The sequence below is a fragment of the Carlito syrichta genome, unplaced genomic scaffold (assembly GCF_000164805.1).
Source record: "Carlito syrichta isolate Samal-C Ts95f unplaced genomic scaffold, Tarsius_syrichta-2.0.1 Scaffold315162, whole genome shotgun sequence".
NCBI classification, from domain to species: domain Eukaryota; kingdom Metazoa; phylum Chordata; class Mammalia; order Primates; family Tarsiidae; genus Carlito; species Carlito syrichta.
This window is the reverse complement of record NW_007259258.1, coordinates 135874-150526: the sequence shown is the minus strand read 5'-3', so window position 1 is coordinate 150526 and position 14653 is coordinate 135874. Positions and strand designations below refer to the sequence as shown.

Sequence of the window (14653 nt, the reverse complement as noted above, 5' to 3'; positions counted from 1 at the left end):
GATTTCATTTGAGGTAGAATTTAAAGTACTAAGATTTCATAAAATACATGAGGTAGGAATACACAAAATATATAGTAAACATGAGGTAGGGATATATGAAATATAGTGAACTAAACACTACTTTTACAGCAAGTATGGCTTTTTAAGTTTCCTGGTTTCTTGGGTCTCTCAATAGCATGCTCTTAACCTAAGTCTATTTTTGTCCTCTCAATATACCATATTTTTTAAATCCAGTTCACCATTGATGGGCACCTAGATTGATTCCATGTCTTTGCTATTGTGAATACTGCAGTAAACATACGAATGCAGCTGTCTTTTTGGTAGAACAATTTCTTTTCCTTTGAATATACACCCAGAAATGGAACTACTATGTCTAATGGTAGTTCTATTTTTAGCTCTTGGAGAAATTTTCAAACGACTGAGCAAAACATTTACATTTTACATTTACATTCCCACCAACAGTGTACAAGGGTTCCCTTTTCTCTGAAACCTTGCCAACACCTGTTATTTTTTAGTTTTTAATAATAGCTATTCTGGGGCTGGGTGCAGTAGTTTACACCTGTAATCCCAGCACTTTGGGAGGCTGAGGTGGGAGGATTGCTTGATCCCAGAGGTTTAAGAGCAACCTGGGCAACATAGCGAGACCTCATCTCTACAAAAAAAAAATCAAGTAAGTATCTGGGCATGATGGCATGTCCTCATAGTCCCAACTACTCAGGAGGTTGAGAAAGAAGGATCACTTGAACCCAGGAGTTCAAGACAGTGGTGAGTCATGATCATGCCACTGCACTCCAGCCTGGGTGACAAAGTGAGACTCAGGCTCAGATAATAATATTAGTAGTAGTATTTAATAATAATTAAATAACTTAAATATATTAAATAATTTAATAATGATTTATTTTTATTATTATTATTATAGTTGTTCTGGCTGATTTGAGACGGTATCACATTATGGTTTTGATTTGCATTTCTCTGATAATTAGTGATGTTGATTTTTTTTTGTATTTGTTGGTCACTTTTATGTCTTCTTTTAGAAGTGTCTGTTCATGTCCTTTGCCCATTTTTTAATGGGGTTATTTGATTTTCTTCTTGTAGATATGTTTAAGTTCCTCAGAGATTCTGGATATTAGTCTTTTGTCAAATGCATAGTTTGCAATTATTTTCTTCCATTCTGTAGGTTGTCTGTTTACTCTATTGATAGTTTCTTTTGCTGTGCAGTTCTTTAGTTTAATTAGGTTGCAATTGTCAATTTTTGTTTTTGCTGCATTTGTTTTTGTGGCTTAATCATGAATTATTTACCTATGCCAATCTCCAAAATAATGTTTCCTAGGTTTTCTTCTAGAATTTTTGTAGTCTGAAGTCTTATATTTAAGTCTTTAATCTATCCTGAGTTAATTTTTGTATATGGTGACAGGTCAGAGTTCAGTTTCATTGTTCTGCAAATGGTTAGCCAGTTTCCCTGGCACCATTTATTGAATGAGGTGCCCTTTCCCCGTTACTTATTTTTATTGACTTTGTCAGAAATCAGTTGGTTGTAGGTTTATGGCTTCATTTCTGAGTTCTCTGTTCTGTTCCATTGGTCTATGAGTCTATATTTGTACAAGTACCATACTGTTTTGGTTATTATAGTCTTAAAGTAAATTTGGAAGCCTGGTAAGGTGATGCCTCTGGCTTTGTTCTTTTTGCTTAGGATTGCTTTGGCTATTTGGGCTCTTTTTTGTTTCCATGTAAGATTTAGAATCATTTTTTCTAATTCTGCAAAAAAATTACATTGGCAATTTAATAAGAATTGTGTTCAATCTATAGATTGCTTTAGGTGATATGGACATTTTAACAGTATTGCTTCTCCTAATCCATGAGCATAGAATGTTTTTTCCATTTGTTTGTCATCCATGATTTCTTTCAACAGTGTTTTGTAGTTCCCCTTATAGAGATCTTTCACCTGGTTGATATATTCCTAGATATTTTATTTTTATTATAATTGGTTTTCCTATTCTGTAAGAATTTTTTTTTAATTTTACAAATAGTTTTTTCAAATGTACTTGGGGAAATGCTGTGTAAATTAAAACTAACTCTCAAATTTAATTGTGTATATGTTACAGCTGAGTGAAGGAGAGACAATCATGTCATTTGAAAATTCAGAGAATCCAGTTTATCCTGTAATTCATCGTCAGTATATTTATTTTTTATCTAGTAAAGAAACTAAAGAAAAATTTATGAAGAACCCAATCAAATATATCCGCCAACCCAAACCTAAGCCTACTGTGCCCATTAGGATTATAATTGTGGGGCCTCCCAAATCTGGGAAAACCACAGGTGAGTGTATGTTTTCTTTTTGAAAGGGTAAACTGAGGCAAAGTGGGCCGGTACTGCAGGAATAATGCAAGATTGCAACAAAGAAGGAAGTAGAACAAAGTAAAGTTTATTATTCACCTTTCAAAGGGGCCGACACTCAGGTGAGTGTGGCTCCAAAGGGCTGAGGACTGGGCATATTTAAGGCCCTTGGGACAAGGAGGTTTTGGGCCTGGAGGGGTTTGGCCCAAAAGGAATGTCCAGTGCTGTGTTCTTTCGTGTTGAAAGCAGTCACATACATCTTGGATCTAGACAACACCAGGCACCAGCATCTCAGGGACTTGGGTGGTGGGCTGGAGGCTGGTCATTGTGGGGTGATAATATATCACTACAGATGCCTCCCAGTGGTGGGCTAGAGGTCCTCATCAGCTGTTATCAATGTACTGACACAAACGCCTGGAAGAAAGATTGTTAGGAGGACTGGACATGCTGAAGGGGGTTTGAATAATCGCTGACTTCTAAGGCCTAACCCAGGGAGACCAGTTCTGGGAACCAGTTTCAGGAAAGGTGATTTCTCTTATTAATGATTATAAGGTAAGAGGGACGTGGAAGCCATACAAGCTGCTTAGCAAAGCGTGTCAGTGGTAAAACTGAAACAAAATGGCTACGCTGGGGCAAAATGGCTGCACTAAAGCTAAGTCTATTCTAAAGTTCTTGGGGTCCCTCCTTTCACCTTTGCTTTCCCCAAGCATAAAAAGATCACTTTGTAACTTTCATAGGTCTGTTGCCCAATGCACACAGCCAGTCAGTACCCCGAGGCACCAGGTTGCAGCAGAGAAAGGGGTTGAACCACTAGGCCACTAAACATGAAAACCTGAAATCTGTCTCCCTGAGGAGTTTGGGGCTAGGGTTTTGGAGTGGGCAGAAGTGTGAAGATAGTTGGCTGGTAGATGAAGGGTGCAGGGTGAAGTCATGGGACGTGAAGATGAAGATGCTGTATTCTCATACTGACTCGGTTCCTCTGTGGAGGTCTTTAAACTGGTTGGCATTAGCTGTTCCACTGGGATTCAGAATCGCTTTTTTTTTCTTTCTTGAGACAGAGTCTAACTCACCCAGCTCACTACAGCCTCAAATTCCCCTGCTCAAGTAATCCTGCTGTCTCAGTCTCCCAAATAGCTGAGACTACAGGCAAGTGCCATCAGTCCTGGCTAATTTTTTTTGTTTAATTTTTGGTAGAGATGGGGTCTCACTCTGTTGCACAGGATGGTCATGAACTCCTGTCCTCAGGTAATACTCTTGCCCCATCCTCCCAAAGTGCTGGAATTATGGGTATAAGCCACCTTACCTGGCCTGCCTAAGCAATTCTTAAACAAAATTCTTATTATTCTAACATAAGAAATTCTGTTTCTCTTAAATAAAAGCCTTATGATTCTAATGAAATCCTATTCATAGAAACAACTGCAATGGGATTGCAAATGGGATGCAAATGGTCAGTATTTAGAGCTTCAGTTACAAGGAAATGGTTCAAAGTACAGCCTGACTAATGCTTAATTATAACTATATCTCTGTCTAGAATTCTTGGTAACCCTGTGATGACAGTTTTACCCATCACTTAGTGCCCTTTCTCCAGAAAACCATCCAAATTGAATGAAAAAGACATAGAAAACCCAAATAGATCAATAACCATTAAAGAGAAGGCATTCAAAAATATAACTGAACTCTGAAACAGCCCAGTATCAAATAGTTTTAAACAAAAATTATATCAAATTTTCAAAGAATTTAAAACTCAAAAGATAAGGCCTGTGTTTCTATGAGTCTTTCCATAGCAGAGAGAGAAAGACAGTAAGTTATAATTTTTTTTTTTTTTTTTTTTGAGTCAGAGTCTCACTCTGTCATCCAGGTTGGAGTGCAGTGGCACACTCACAGCCACCTCAGCCTCAACCTGTAGGGCTCAGGCGATCCCTTCGCCTCAGTCTTCCAAGTAGCTGGGACTATAGGCGTGTGCCACCATGCCCAGCTAATTTTTTTGATGTATTGTAGAGATGAGGTCTCACAATGTTGCCCAGGCTAATCTTGAACCCATGGGCTCAGGCAATCCACTTGCCTCAGCCTCCCAAAGCGCTGGGATTACAGGCATGAGCCAACGTGCCTGGCTATCAATTTATTTTTATTTTTTTAATTAAGGAATATGGTTCATATAACCAAAATGTATATAGGAGACAATCCATTTTGAAATTAACATCACCCCAATATCAAAGCCTAAGAAAAGTAATACAAGAAACTGAATTTCAAACTAATATTCATAATCATAGTCAAATATCTTAAATAAAATATTATAAAATTGCAACATATACTAAAGGATTATATTACTATAAAAAGTACTTTAAAGATTTTATAAATATGATCACTATATTAATAGTTTAAAAAGTAAAAAAAATCAACTCTTTGTTTTTTTTTGAGTCAGAGTCTCACTCTGTCACCCAGGCTGGAGTGCAGTGACACAATCATGACTACTGCAGCCTTGACCTGCTGGGCTCAGACGATCCTTCTGCCTCAGGCTTCCAAGTAGTTGGAACTACAGGCATGCACCACTACAATCAGATAATTTTTTAAATTTATTGTGAAGACAGGGTCTTGCCAAGTTGCCCAACCTGGTCTTGAACCCCCAGTCTTAGGCAATCCTCTCACCTCCACCTCTCAAAGTGTTGGAATTACAGATGTGAGCTGCCATGCTAGGCCCAATTATCAAATTATTGCTGAAAAAGCCATTTGATAAACTTATTTCTATGTCCGAATTTTGTATAACGTTGAACTATAGTTATTTTTAAGGCAAATTATACAAACATTGGTTGGTTGTAGTAATTCAAGATGACATAAAACAAGAATAGTGACTGGTCCCAATGAGAGCAGAGTGGAAAGGACAGCCAGAGGATCTATTTCAAATGAAAACAAAAGTCTTCATGACTTGATTGAATAGAAAATGAAGAAGAGAGAAATAAAGTCAAAGATTAATTTGTCACCAGGAATAATAAAGGGGAGTTTTTGTTCCAGCTCTTCAGATGAAAAGTTTGTTTCGCCCTTGACAAAAGTCTATAATGGTCAAACTCTAAATGTTCATAAAGATAATGGTATTTCACAGCCGGGCATGGTGGCTCACGCTTGTAATCCCAGCACTTTGGGAGACTGAGGCAGGAGGATTTCTTGAGCCCAGAAGTTCGAGAGCAGCCTGGACAACATGGCAAGAACTTATCTCTATCAAAAAGTAGCCAGGGGTGGTGGCACGTGCCTGTGGTTCCAGCTACTTAGGAGTCTAGGGTAAGAGGATGACCTGAGCCCAGGAAATTGAGGCTGCAGAGAGTCATGATCATACCACTGCACTCCAGCCTGGGTGACAGTGAGACACCGACTCAATCAATCAATCAATCAATGTATTTCCCAAAGACAGCAGAGCATTGATGCGAAGTAGGATCCCACATTCGGAGCACAAGGTGAAAATGTAGACATGACAATCTGATTTCTTCTTCCTTTGTTGAAATGGCAGTTAATTTTTCAACAAAATGCTACTTTTTTTTGTTTTTGAGTCCAAGTCTCACTGTCACCCAGGCTGGAGTGCAGTCGCATGCACACAACCACCACAGCATTGACCGGCTGGGCTCAGGCAATCCTTCCACTTCAACCTTCCAAGTAGCTGAAACTACAGGCATGTGCCACCATGCCCAGCTAATTTTTTTATTTACTGTAGAGACAAGGTCTCACCATGTTGCCCAGGCTGGTCTCAAACCCGTGGGCTCAGGCAATCCTCTTGCCTCAGCCTACCAAAGTGCTGGCATTACAGGTTTGAACTTGCCTAAGATGCTAAATTTTAAAAGCTTAATTATTTTTTGAACTTTTTAAAAAGAGTTCTTGTTCCTGCATTTGTGGCAAAGCTGAGTTTAAGGACCCTGCAGATCGCACAGGGGCTTCCTCTTCAGATGGTCCTGACTGTGGTCCCTGGTCAGTGAATCTCATCCTCCTGAGATGTCATGGGTTCTCTGGGCGTCCTCTACCTACTGCCCTCTCCCAACAGTGCTCACGCAGGGCATATAGACACCACAGAGCGCACCCACATTTGACAGTTCCTGGAAGCCATTCGCCTGTGGTCTCACTCGAGAGGCCAGCGTGAGTCCTCTTTCAGCCAACGGCAGTGTCTGTGTGACCTTGGCCATATCCTTCTGTTCTAACAGGCTTTAGTTTCCCTCAGCTATAAAATTGGCATTTCAGCATCCATTCCACCCATTGGAGGGAATAATTGAAAATATCAAATAAGGTCATGGAAGAAAAATTTGTCATATGCCATAAATTACTATTAAAATGTCAAATATGCCATTAAAATTTTAGAAAATTATTTCCTAGAGGATTAAGTGAGACCTGGCTGTATTGGGTATGCTACCTATTTGCAGCCTGGAGTTTATATATGGAGAAACAGGGGAATGGCATGCCCAATGACACAGAAATGTTACATCGTTATTTCAGGCATAATACCAAGTATTAAGAGGACACAGGAGATGCCTTGCTACGCTCTCAAAAATGTTGCTACCTAGTGCAGAAGGAAGAAAACCCTTAAAGATTAGTTTGGTTATGAAAAAGAAAAGCACAGCTGGCTGATTAATGAGATCTATCAACCACATATTATTATAACTTATCTTGGATGGTTATTGACTAATTCGGTAAAATGTGGCAATTTTAATTTGCAAAATTTCGTTGAGAAATGTGAAGATGAGCGTGCTGTGGATGTTATTAGCCAGCCTGAAACCTAAGGTTAACAGATGAACTTGTGAAATGAAGTAAGTTTAAAGGTTTGTGTTTTGCAGTTGCCAAAAAAATTGCAAGTGAATATGGCTTAAAGCGGCTATCAATAGGAGAAGCTTTGCGTTACATATTAAACAACTACCCAGACACAGAGCTGGCACTCATGTTAAATTGGCATCTTCATAAAGGAATGACAGCGCCTGATGAACTGGCTGTTCAAGCCTTAGAGCTTTCCCTGATGGAAAGTGTGTGCAATACCACAGGGTAAGTGAGTGGGGTGAGCGGAGGAGGCGGGGCAGTTAAATCTTTTAAGAAACTGTCCACTAGTGGCCGGGCATACTAGCTCACACCTGTCATCCCAGCACTTTGGGAGGCAGCAGCGGGAGGATTGCCTGAGCCCAGGGGTTCGAGACTAGCCTGGGCAACTGGGTGAGACCTTGTGTCTATAATACGTTAAAAAATTAGCCAGGTGTGGTGGTGCATGCCTATGATTCCAGCTACTCCGGAGACTGAAGCAGAAGGATTGCTTGAGTCCAGTAGGTTGAAGCTGCAGTGGCCATGATCATGCCATTGCACTCCAGCGTGGGCCATAGAGTGAGACTCCAACTCAAAAAAAAAAAAAAGTTACCTACTAGCGATATGAAACACTTATCTTAAATAGAGTTTAAAGCTCTTGTAAAGGATGTGACCTACTTCTCAAACTCTGGGCACCTATACTGCTATAGATTTTAATTCTCTCTAGCAGCCAAGTCATTTCACTCCCCACAACCCCTGAACTGTCCAAAAGCCTTCAGGCTCACATAGTCCACAAATGAGGACAGTGTGACTTCCATGCCCCCAGTAGAGCTTCTCACTTCTCCATGGAGTGGCAGAGGGGCGGCTGTCCCCTATGACCAGGTGCTGGTTCAGTGGAGATGGTCCCTCCCTGGCTCAGCTCTCTGCATAGGTAGCAGTGCCTCTCCCTGAATGCCACATGTGAACAAGACAGTGACATGCCTGAGCCACTTTCACATGCCTGTGCTAGACTGTTACTCACCCAACACAGCCAGGGCCACCTGTAGTAAAAGCCCCTCCTGCCTGGCACGCTGGCTCACACCTGTAATCCCAGCACTTTGGAGCAGAGGCGAGATGGTTGCTTGAGCCTGGGGCTTTGAGACCAGCCTGGGCAACCATGGCAAGACCTTATCTCTACAATAAATCAAAAAATTACCCAGGCATTATGGCGTACACCTGTAGTTCCAGCTACTTGGAAGGCTGAGGTGAGTGTGCCACTGCACTCCAGCCTGGGTGACAGTGAGACTCCGACTCCAAAAAAAAAAAGCCCCTCCCCAAGAAGCCAGAGGTCCAGATCTTAAGCACAAGTCTCCCACCCAGACTCCCTGGATTTACCTGTTTGTCTTATATGAGGAGCGCTCTTGCCCTTCCTTGCCTCTGCTCTTAATCAAATCCCTGAGCAGTTCTCCTCATTTCAATTACTGGGAGCAGATTCCTGGGTATCAGGCTTTTTCCCCAGAGAAGGCTTTGGAACTTTCCAAACTGAGTTACCTCTTCTGGTGTTCACCACTGCATAGGAAGTATCTCAGTGAGTCAGCCGTGGTTGCATCTACAGGGTGTTATTTCACCTTAACACCAGGACAGTGACTCTTCATTTGCCCCAAATTTCCCTAATCCTCAGGCCACTCAAGTGACCCTTCCCAGGACAAAGAAATGGAGCTACTCTCTATTTAAAAAAACAGCAGTGGCACCCTCATACTTCTCTATTAGGCTAGCCTAGCTATGTTTGCTTACAATCCCTTCTGCCACAGAGTTATAAACTAGTACCTAGAGACGTCACTGGTGAGCACTGAGGAAGGAAGTCTTATGACTTATGCCAAACCAACCCTACCTGACGGCCATCAGCCAGCATGCCAGCTTGGTCTCACCTCATTGTGAGTTTCCTGGCGACAGGGGCCACTCTTCCCAGACTTACGAACAGTGTTTTGATCTTCCTCTCAGTTTGATAGTGACAACTCATTTTCTCAAACTGAAGAACTAACTTTTTAAACTCTCTTAAATTAAATTACCACGGTCATTTCTGCTTAGAGGCATGCATCATGGGTCTTCATTGAATGATTTCTCTTCAGATGGCATAGGGGCCCCCCTCTCCAACTCTCCATCTTCCCCTCTGCACCCCATCTTCCTCACAGGATGTTCACTATGAAAGCAAGCTTGGAGCACATTTTTCCTCTATTTGCTTAGTGTCTCACCAAAATGTGATTTATTGAGCAGCTAATATGTGCCAGGTCCTGTTCTAGTTGTTTTACATACCTGATCTCCAATCTTTAAAACAACTCTCACCGTGTGGATGGCTCACACCGGTAATCCCAGCACTTTGGGAGACTGAGGCTAGAGGACTGTGCAAACCCAGGATTTGAGACCAGTCTGAGCAACTTGGTGAGACCTCGTCTCTACAATAAATTAAAAAATTAGCCAGACGTGGTGGCACATGCCTACAGTTCCAGCTACTTGGAAGACTGAAGCTGAAGGATCACCTGAGCCCAGCAGGTCAAGACTGCAGTGGCCGTGAGTGTGCCACTGTAAAAAAAAAAGACGTAGAGCAGAGGGCAAAATGTGGAGAAGATAAGGAAGAGCCCAGGGCTGCTATTAAAGAGACAGGCAGGCTCTGGAAGGTTCTGGAGACGTAAAGGGGGCATGAGAGGAAAAGGAATGCGGAATTTTCATTTTCATGTTTCTCCTTGTTAGTGTTGTCATCGATGGATATCCTGTAACTACACACCAAATGAGCCTTCTGGAAGCTAGGTCAGTCATTCCCATGGTCATCTTTGAGTTGAATGTACCTTCCAAGGAGATTTTCAAAAGATTGCTCCTGGAAAAAAAAAATCAACAAAGGTAATGTACCTGATGGAAACAGTGATGAAGAAATAAACTTTAATCATGGGGTGAGGGGAATGAAAGGTAATCATGGGGTGGGGGCATGTTTTTAACAGCTTTTTCCATCTCCTCTCTGTTTCTCTACTAGTTTGCCTTACCCTCTGCACAACAGTGCACAGATTATAGCTGTGAAGAATGCAAAGTACCGTAAAAATATTGGTGAGATTAGGCAATATTATCAGGAACAGCACCAGAACTGGTATGTGATCGATGGATTTCACAGCAAATGGTGGGTCTGGAATGAAGTCATTAAGAATGTCCAAATGGTGAATAAATACTTGCAGACATACCTGGAAAAAATAAAAGCAGGTAAGAAAGCATTTAAAAAATCAGAATAACATATACATTTAAAGCTTAAACATAGGCTGGCCATGGTGGCTCTCGCCTATAATCCCAGCATTTTGGGAGGCCAAGGTGAGGATTGCCTGAGCCCACAGATTCGAGACTAGTCTGGGCAATTTGGTGAGACCTCATCTCTACAATAAATCAAAAAACTTAGCCGGGCGAGGTGGTGTGTGCCTGTAGTTCCAGCTACTTGGAAGGCTGAGGCAGAAGGATCAACTGAACCCAGCAGGTCGAGGCTGCAGTGGCCGTGAGCATGCTACGGCACTCCAGCCTGGGTGACAGAGTGAGACTCCCACTCAAAAAAAATAAATAAATAGAGCTTAAACATGCCTGACTCATGTTACTGCAATTCATTCCATCTGAACATTTGTCCTGACAATCTTAATCAGTATTTTGAATATCTGGCACTCTTCTTTTTAAAAAAAATTTTTATTTTAAAGATGCGGGGTACAATTCAGGGTTAGGTATACAAATGGCCGTTGCGCAGGTAAAGTTTGGCCCTCACTTTGGTCCCCACTTCACCTGGTTTGAGATCAGATACCCTTCTTGATAAAGCATTGCCCTCCACCCCGGAAGTTTCCCATTTACTGCCACTCCCTTTCTTGTAGTATGGCACTCTTCAATTATTGTGATACCATGGTCTGAATATTTGTTTACCCCCAAAAAACTCGTATGTTAAAATCAAATCCCAATGTAATCGCATTAAAAGATAGGACCTTTAGGGGGTGATGAAGTCATGAGGGCCTTGTCCTCACGAATGGAATTAATGTCCTTAGAAAAAAAGGCTTAGGCCAGGTGCAGGTGCGATCTCCTGGGAGGCGGGAGGATCCCTTGAGCCCAGGAGTTCTAGACCAGTCTGAGCAGCATAGCAAGCTCTCGCCTCTATGCATTTTTGCAAATACAAGAAATAACAAAAACAAAAGAGGCTTAAAGGATACCTCACCATGTGAATACACAGCAAGAAAGTGCCATCTGTAAAGAACAGGACCTCATCAGACATCGAATCTGCTGGTACCTTGATCTTGGGCTTCCCAGCCTCCAAACCCTGAGCAATACATTTTTGTTGTTTATAAATTACCCAGTCTGTGAAATTACTCAGTTTACAAATTACCTAGCTGTTATAGCAGCTAGAACAGACTAAGACACGTGAACATGTTTGTTATAATAAATGATTTACTTGGCCAGGCGAGGTGGCACAGTCTGTAATCCCAGCACTTTGGGAGGCTGAGATAAAAGGATTGCCTGAGTCTGGGGGTTAGAGACCAGCCTGGGCAACTTGGTGAGACCTCATCCCTACAATAAATCAAAAAATAAGCCAGGCATGGTGACATGTGTCTGTAGTTCCAGCTACTTGGAAGGCTGAGGTGGAAGGATCAACTGAGCACAGCAGGTCGAGGCTGCAGCGGCCATGAGCATGCCACTGCACTCCAGCCTGAGTAACAAGAGTAAGACTTCAACCCAAAAATAAAAAGCTAAAAATAAATGACTGACTTAAGCTATCATTTGTTGGATGCCAATGGGAGCCTAGGACATAAAAAGTACATGATCTCTCACCAGAAGGGTTTATAGTGTTTGACATGCCAAGTAAGAAGCAGTTTTCCAGAATTTTTGAAGTAGTTCTATGAGGGTAGTGGTTTGTGAAATTCCTAAAATTTTATTTAGGAACCTAGAATTAAAGTTGTTTTTACTACTTACATCCATTATGGTGTGATTAAAAAAGCTAAACTTGAGCACTAAAATGTCTTTCAATCTATATCAGGAATGCATGAAAGAACATAGTTGCTTAAATCATGTCCTATTAAATAGTCCTTTGACTTTTCTCCAAAAATACACAAAATAGAAGGAAAGTCATCTACATCTGATAGATCTTAAAAAGAGTGACGACTATAAAAAAGTTAACTGTAGGAGTCTCACAGGCATCTGTTTAATGACTTTGTTTAACTTCAGGAACTCAACAAAACCTATAATGAGGAACATGGGAGCAGTGTGGCTAAGAGAATCTTGTACAAGGAAAAGCAGTGAGGATTCTGATAAGAACTGCATCACTGCATCTTGATTTGTTTCATTATTTACATAAGGTGCTTCCTCCTCCCCTACTCCTGGACTAAAGGCAGTTGTGGACAGACTGCATGATGGAAACCTCTCCTTTTCAGGATGAGGTCTGGCTTTTTGGGGAGAGGTGGGAATGGTAGTTAGTATCATCTACTGGACCGCCACAGTCTCCTCTCCTGTAGAGGCAGGAAGATTTGTTCAGCAATGATGTGACAAGACACAGGTCCACAACGTGGACCCACAATTCTAAAATCCAGAAACCTCAAGTTTATTCATAAATCAGTCGGGAGCAAAACCGACATGAACTGACTTGTGGCTATTACAGTCTCTATGTACCCCAAAAGGGTCACCCTATTTGGTTGGAGAAACTTGATTCATGGATTACAGGGTGCTGCCCCAGACCCTGTGAGGGTGTAATATATTTCTTAAATCTGAAATATGCTGAATTATCCGATGTATCTGTCCCCAAGGGTTTTAGATAGCAGATTGTAGTTCTGTAACTACAATCTACTATCTAGTTAGCTCAGATCCTAACAATTAAGCCAAACTATGATTTGGGCTTCATAATTTTATAGTTAATTCAAGACCATCTAGGCATAATCTTTAAAAAAGATAAAACTTTTCCATGGTAAAAGGACCATTAAACACAATACTCATATAATGGGATCAAAATGTACTCATTATAACTAAAGTGTTTTTAAATAGTAATTTTACTTTCTGTAACATCACATATTGCTTTGAAGTCCTCATTCCAGTAGGGTATTGAAGAGGAAACTCTTAAATTTGTCCATTAAAAAACGTGGGCTCTTTCTTTTTAAAATGGACTCTTTAGCATATCAAAACCACTTTTGGATAAATGTTTCTTCCCTTCTCTTGGGTGGCATCTTCCAAGAGGAAGAAGTTTGTATAAGTAACATCATGTCAAACTATTTGTACTTCCTGAAAGCTACCCTATAGAAATTTTTAAAATACATAGCAAATGTATATATGTGTATATAAAATATGTTTATAACATTTATGGTTTATAATAACTAAGAACTAAAACAGTCAAAACATTTGCCAATAGATAAATGGTTATGGAAGTCACATGTATATTTATACAGTGGAATACTATGCATCAATTAAAAAGAATTAGGTGAATCATATAAACTTGTGTGGAAAGATGTCCAAGACCATAACTCACTGATAAAAGCCAGTTGCAGAATAATGTTTACAGTACAATGACATAAACAAAAAAAGTGTATATGCAAATGTATAGAAAAAAGACAAAAGGATATAAACATGACATTAAATTTCTCCACCCAAATAGGGTGACCCTTCCCCCCTTAATTGGTATACATAAAGACAGTAAATAGTCACATGTCAGCTCTTGTCAAGTTTTGCTCTCAAATGATTTATGAATAAACACGAGGTTTTTGGATATTAGAATTGTGGGTCCAAGTCGTGGACCTGTGTCACATCATTTTATTGCCACATCAATCTCCCTGCCTCTACAGGGGAGGAGACTGAGGCAGTCCAGAAGATGAGGTCACCTGACACTAACTACCCAATAGCAATGACCTCTCAGAAGAAGCGAGATTGAGAGGACAAAGGTGTAAATAGTGACTTTTACTTTTTACTCTAGTGTTTGGAATGTTATAATGCATATGTATTTGTACAGTGTTGTGTAGTTGAAATTATTTTTAAACTCGTGTTTTTCTAAGGAAAAAAGTTTATCTAACAACAGTGACTTAATAACAGGGAAAGCTGCCTGCATTGACAAGTTATGCATCACACCACAAGAGCTGATTTCTCGCCTGGGAGAATTTGGACAGTTCTGCCCCGTCAGCCTGGCAGAATCACAGGAACTATATGACTGCTCTGTAACCAACTCCCTGGAATTTGCAGCAGAGTTCAGGGGGCACTATTATAAAATGAGTTCTCGGGAAAAACTGAATGTAAGTATGTTCCCAACTCCAAATATTTGCTAAAGAAAGAAAATGAACCAACTGAGATGGATGGCTCACGCCTGTAGTCCCAGCACTCCAGTAGGCCAAGGAGGGAGGATTGCTCAAGGTCAGGAATTCAAGACCCCAGTCTGGGTGACATAGCAAAACCCCATCTCTACAAAACATTTTTTTAAAAAAATTAGCCAAGCTGGGCTCGGTGGCTCAGCCTGTAATCCCGTGCCTTTGGGAGGCTGAGGTGAGTGGATTGCCTGAGCCCGCGGGTTTGAGACCCGCCTGTGCAGTGAGACCTCATCTCT

At 41.0% G+C, this 14653-nt stretch overlaps 1 protein-coding gene across 1 annotated transcript in view; it reads left to right on the top strand.

The window, feature by feature from the left end:
- Positions 1-14653, top strand: part of AK9 (adenylate kinase 9) — a 55268-nt gene that overhangs the window by 30350 nt on the left and 10265 nt on the right. Inside the window, 5 exon segments of the mRNA XM_008072411.2 lie at positions 2103-2316; positions 7143-7344; positions 9823-9969; positions 10100-10320; positions 14149-14345. Coding sequence (XP_008070602.2) covers positions 2103-2316; positions 7143-7344; positions 9823-9969; positions 10100-10320; positions 14149-14345 — 981 coding nt within the window.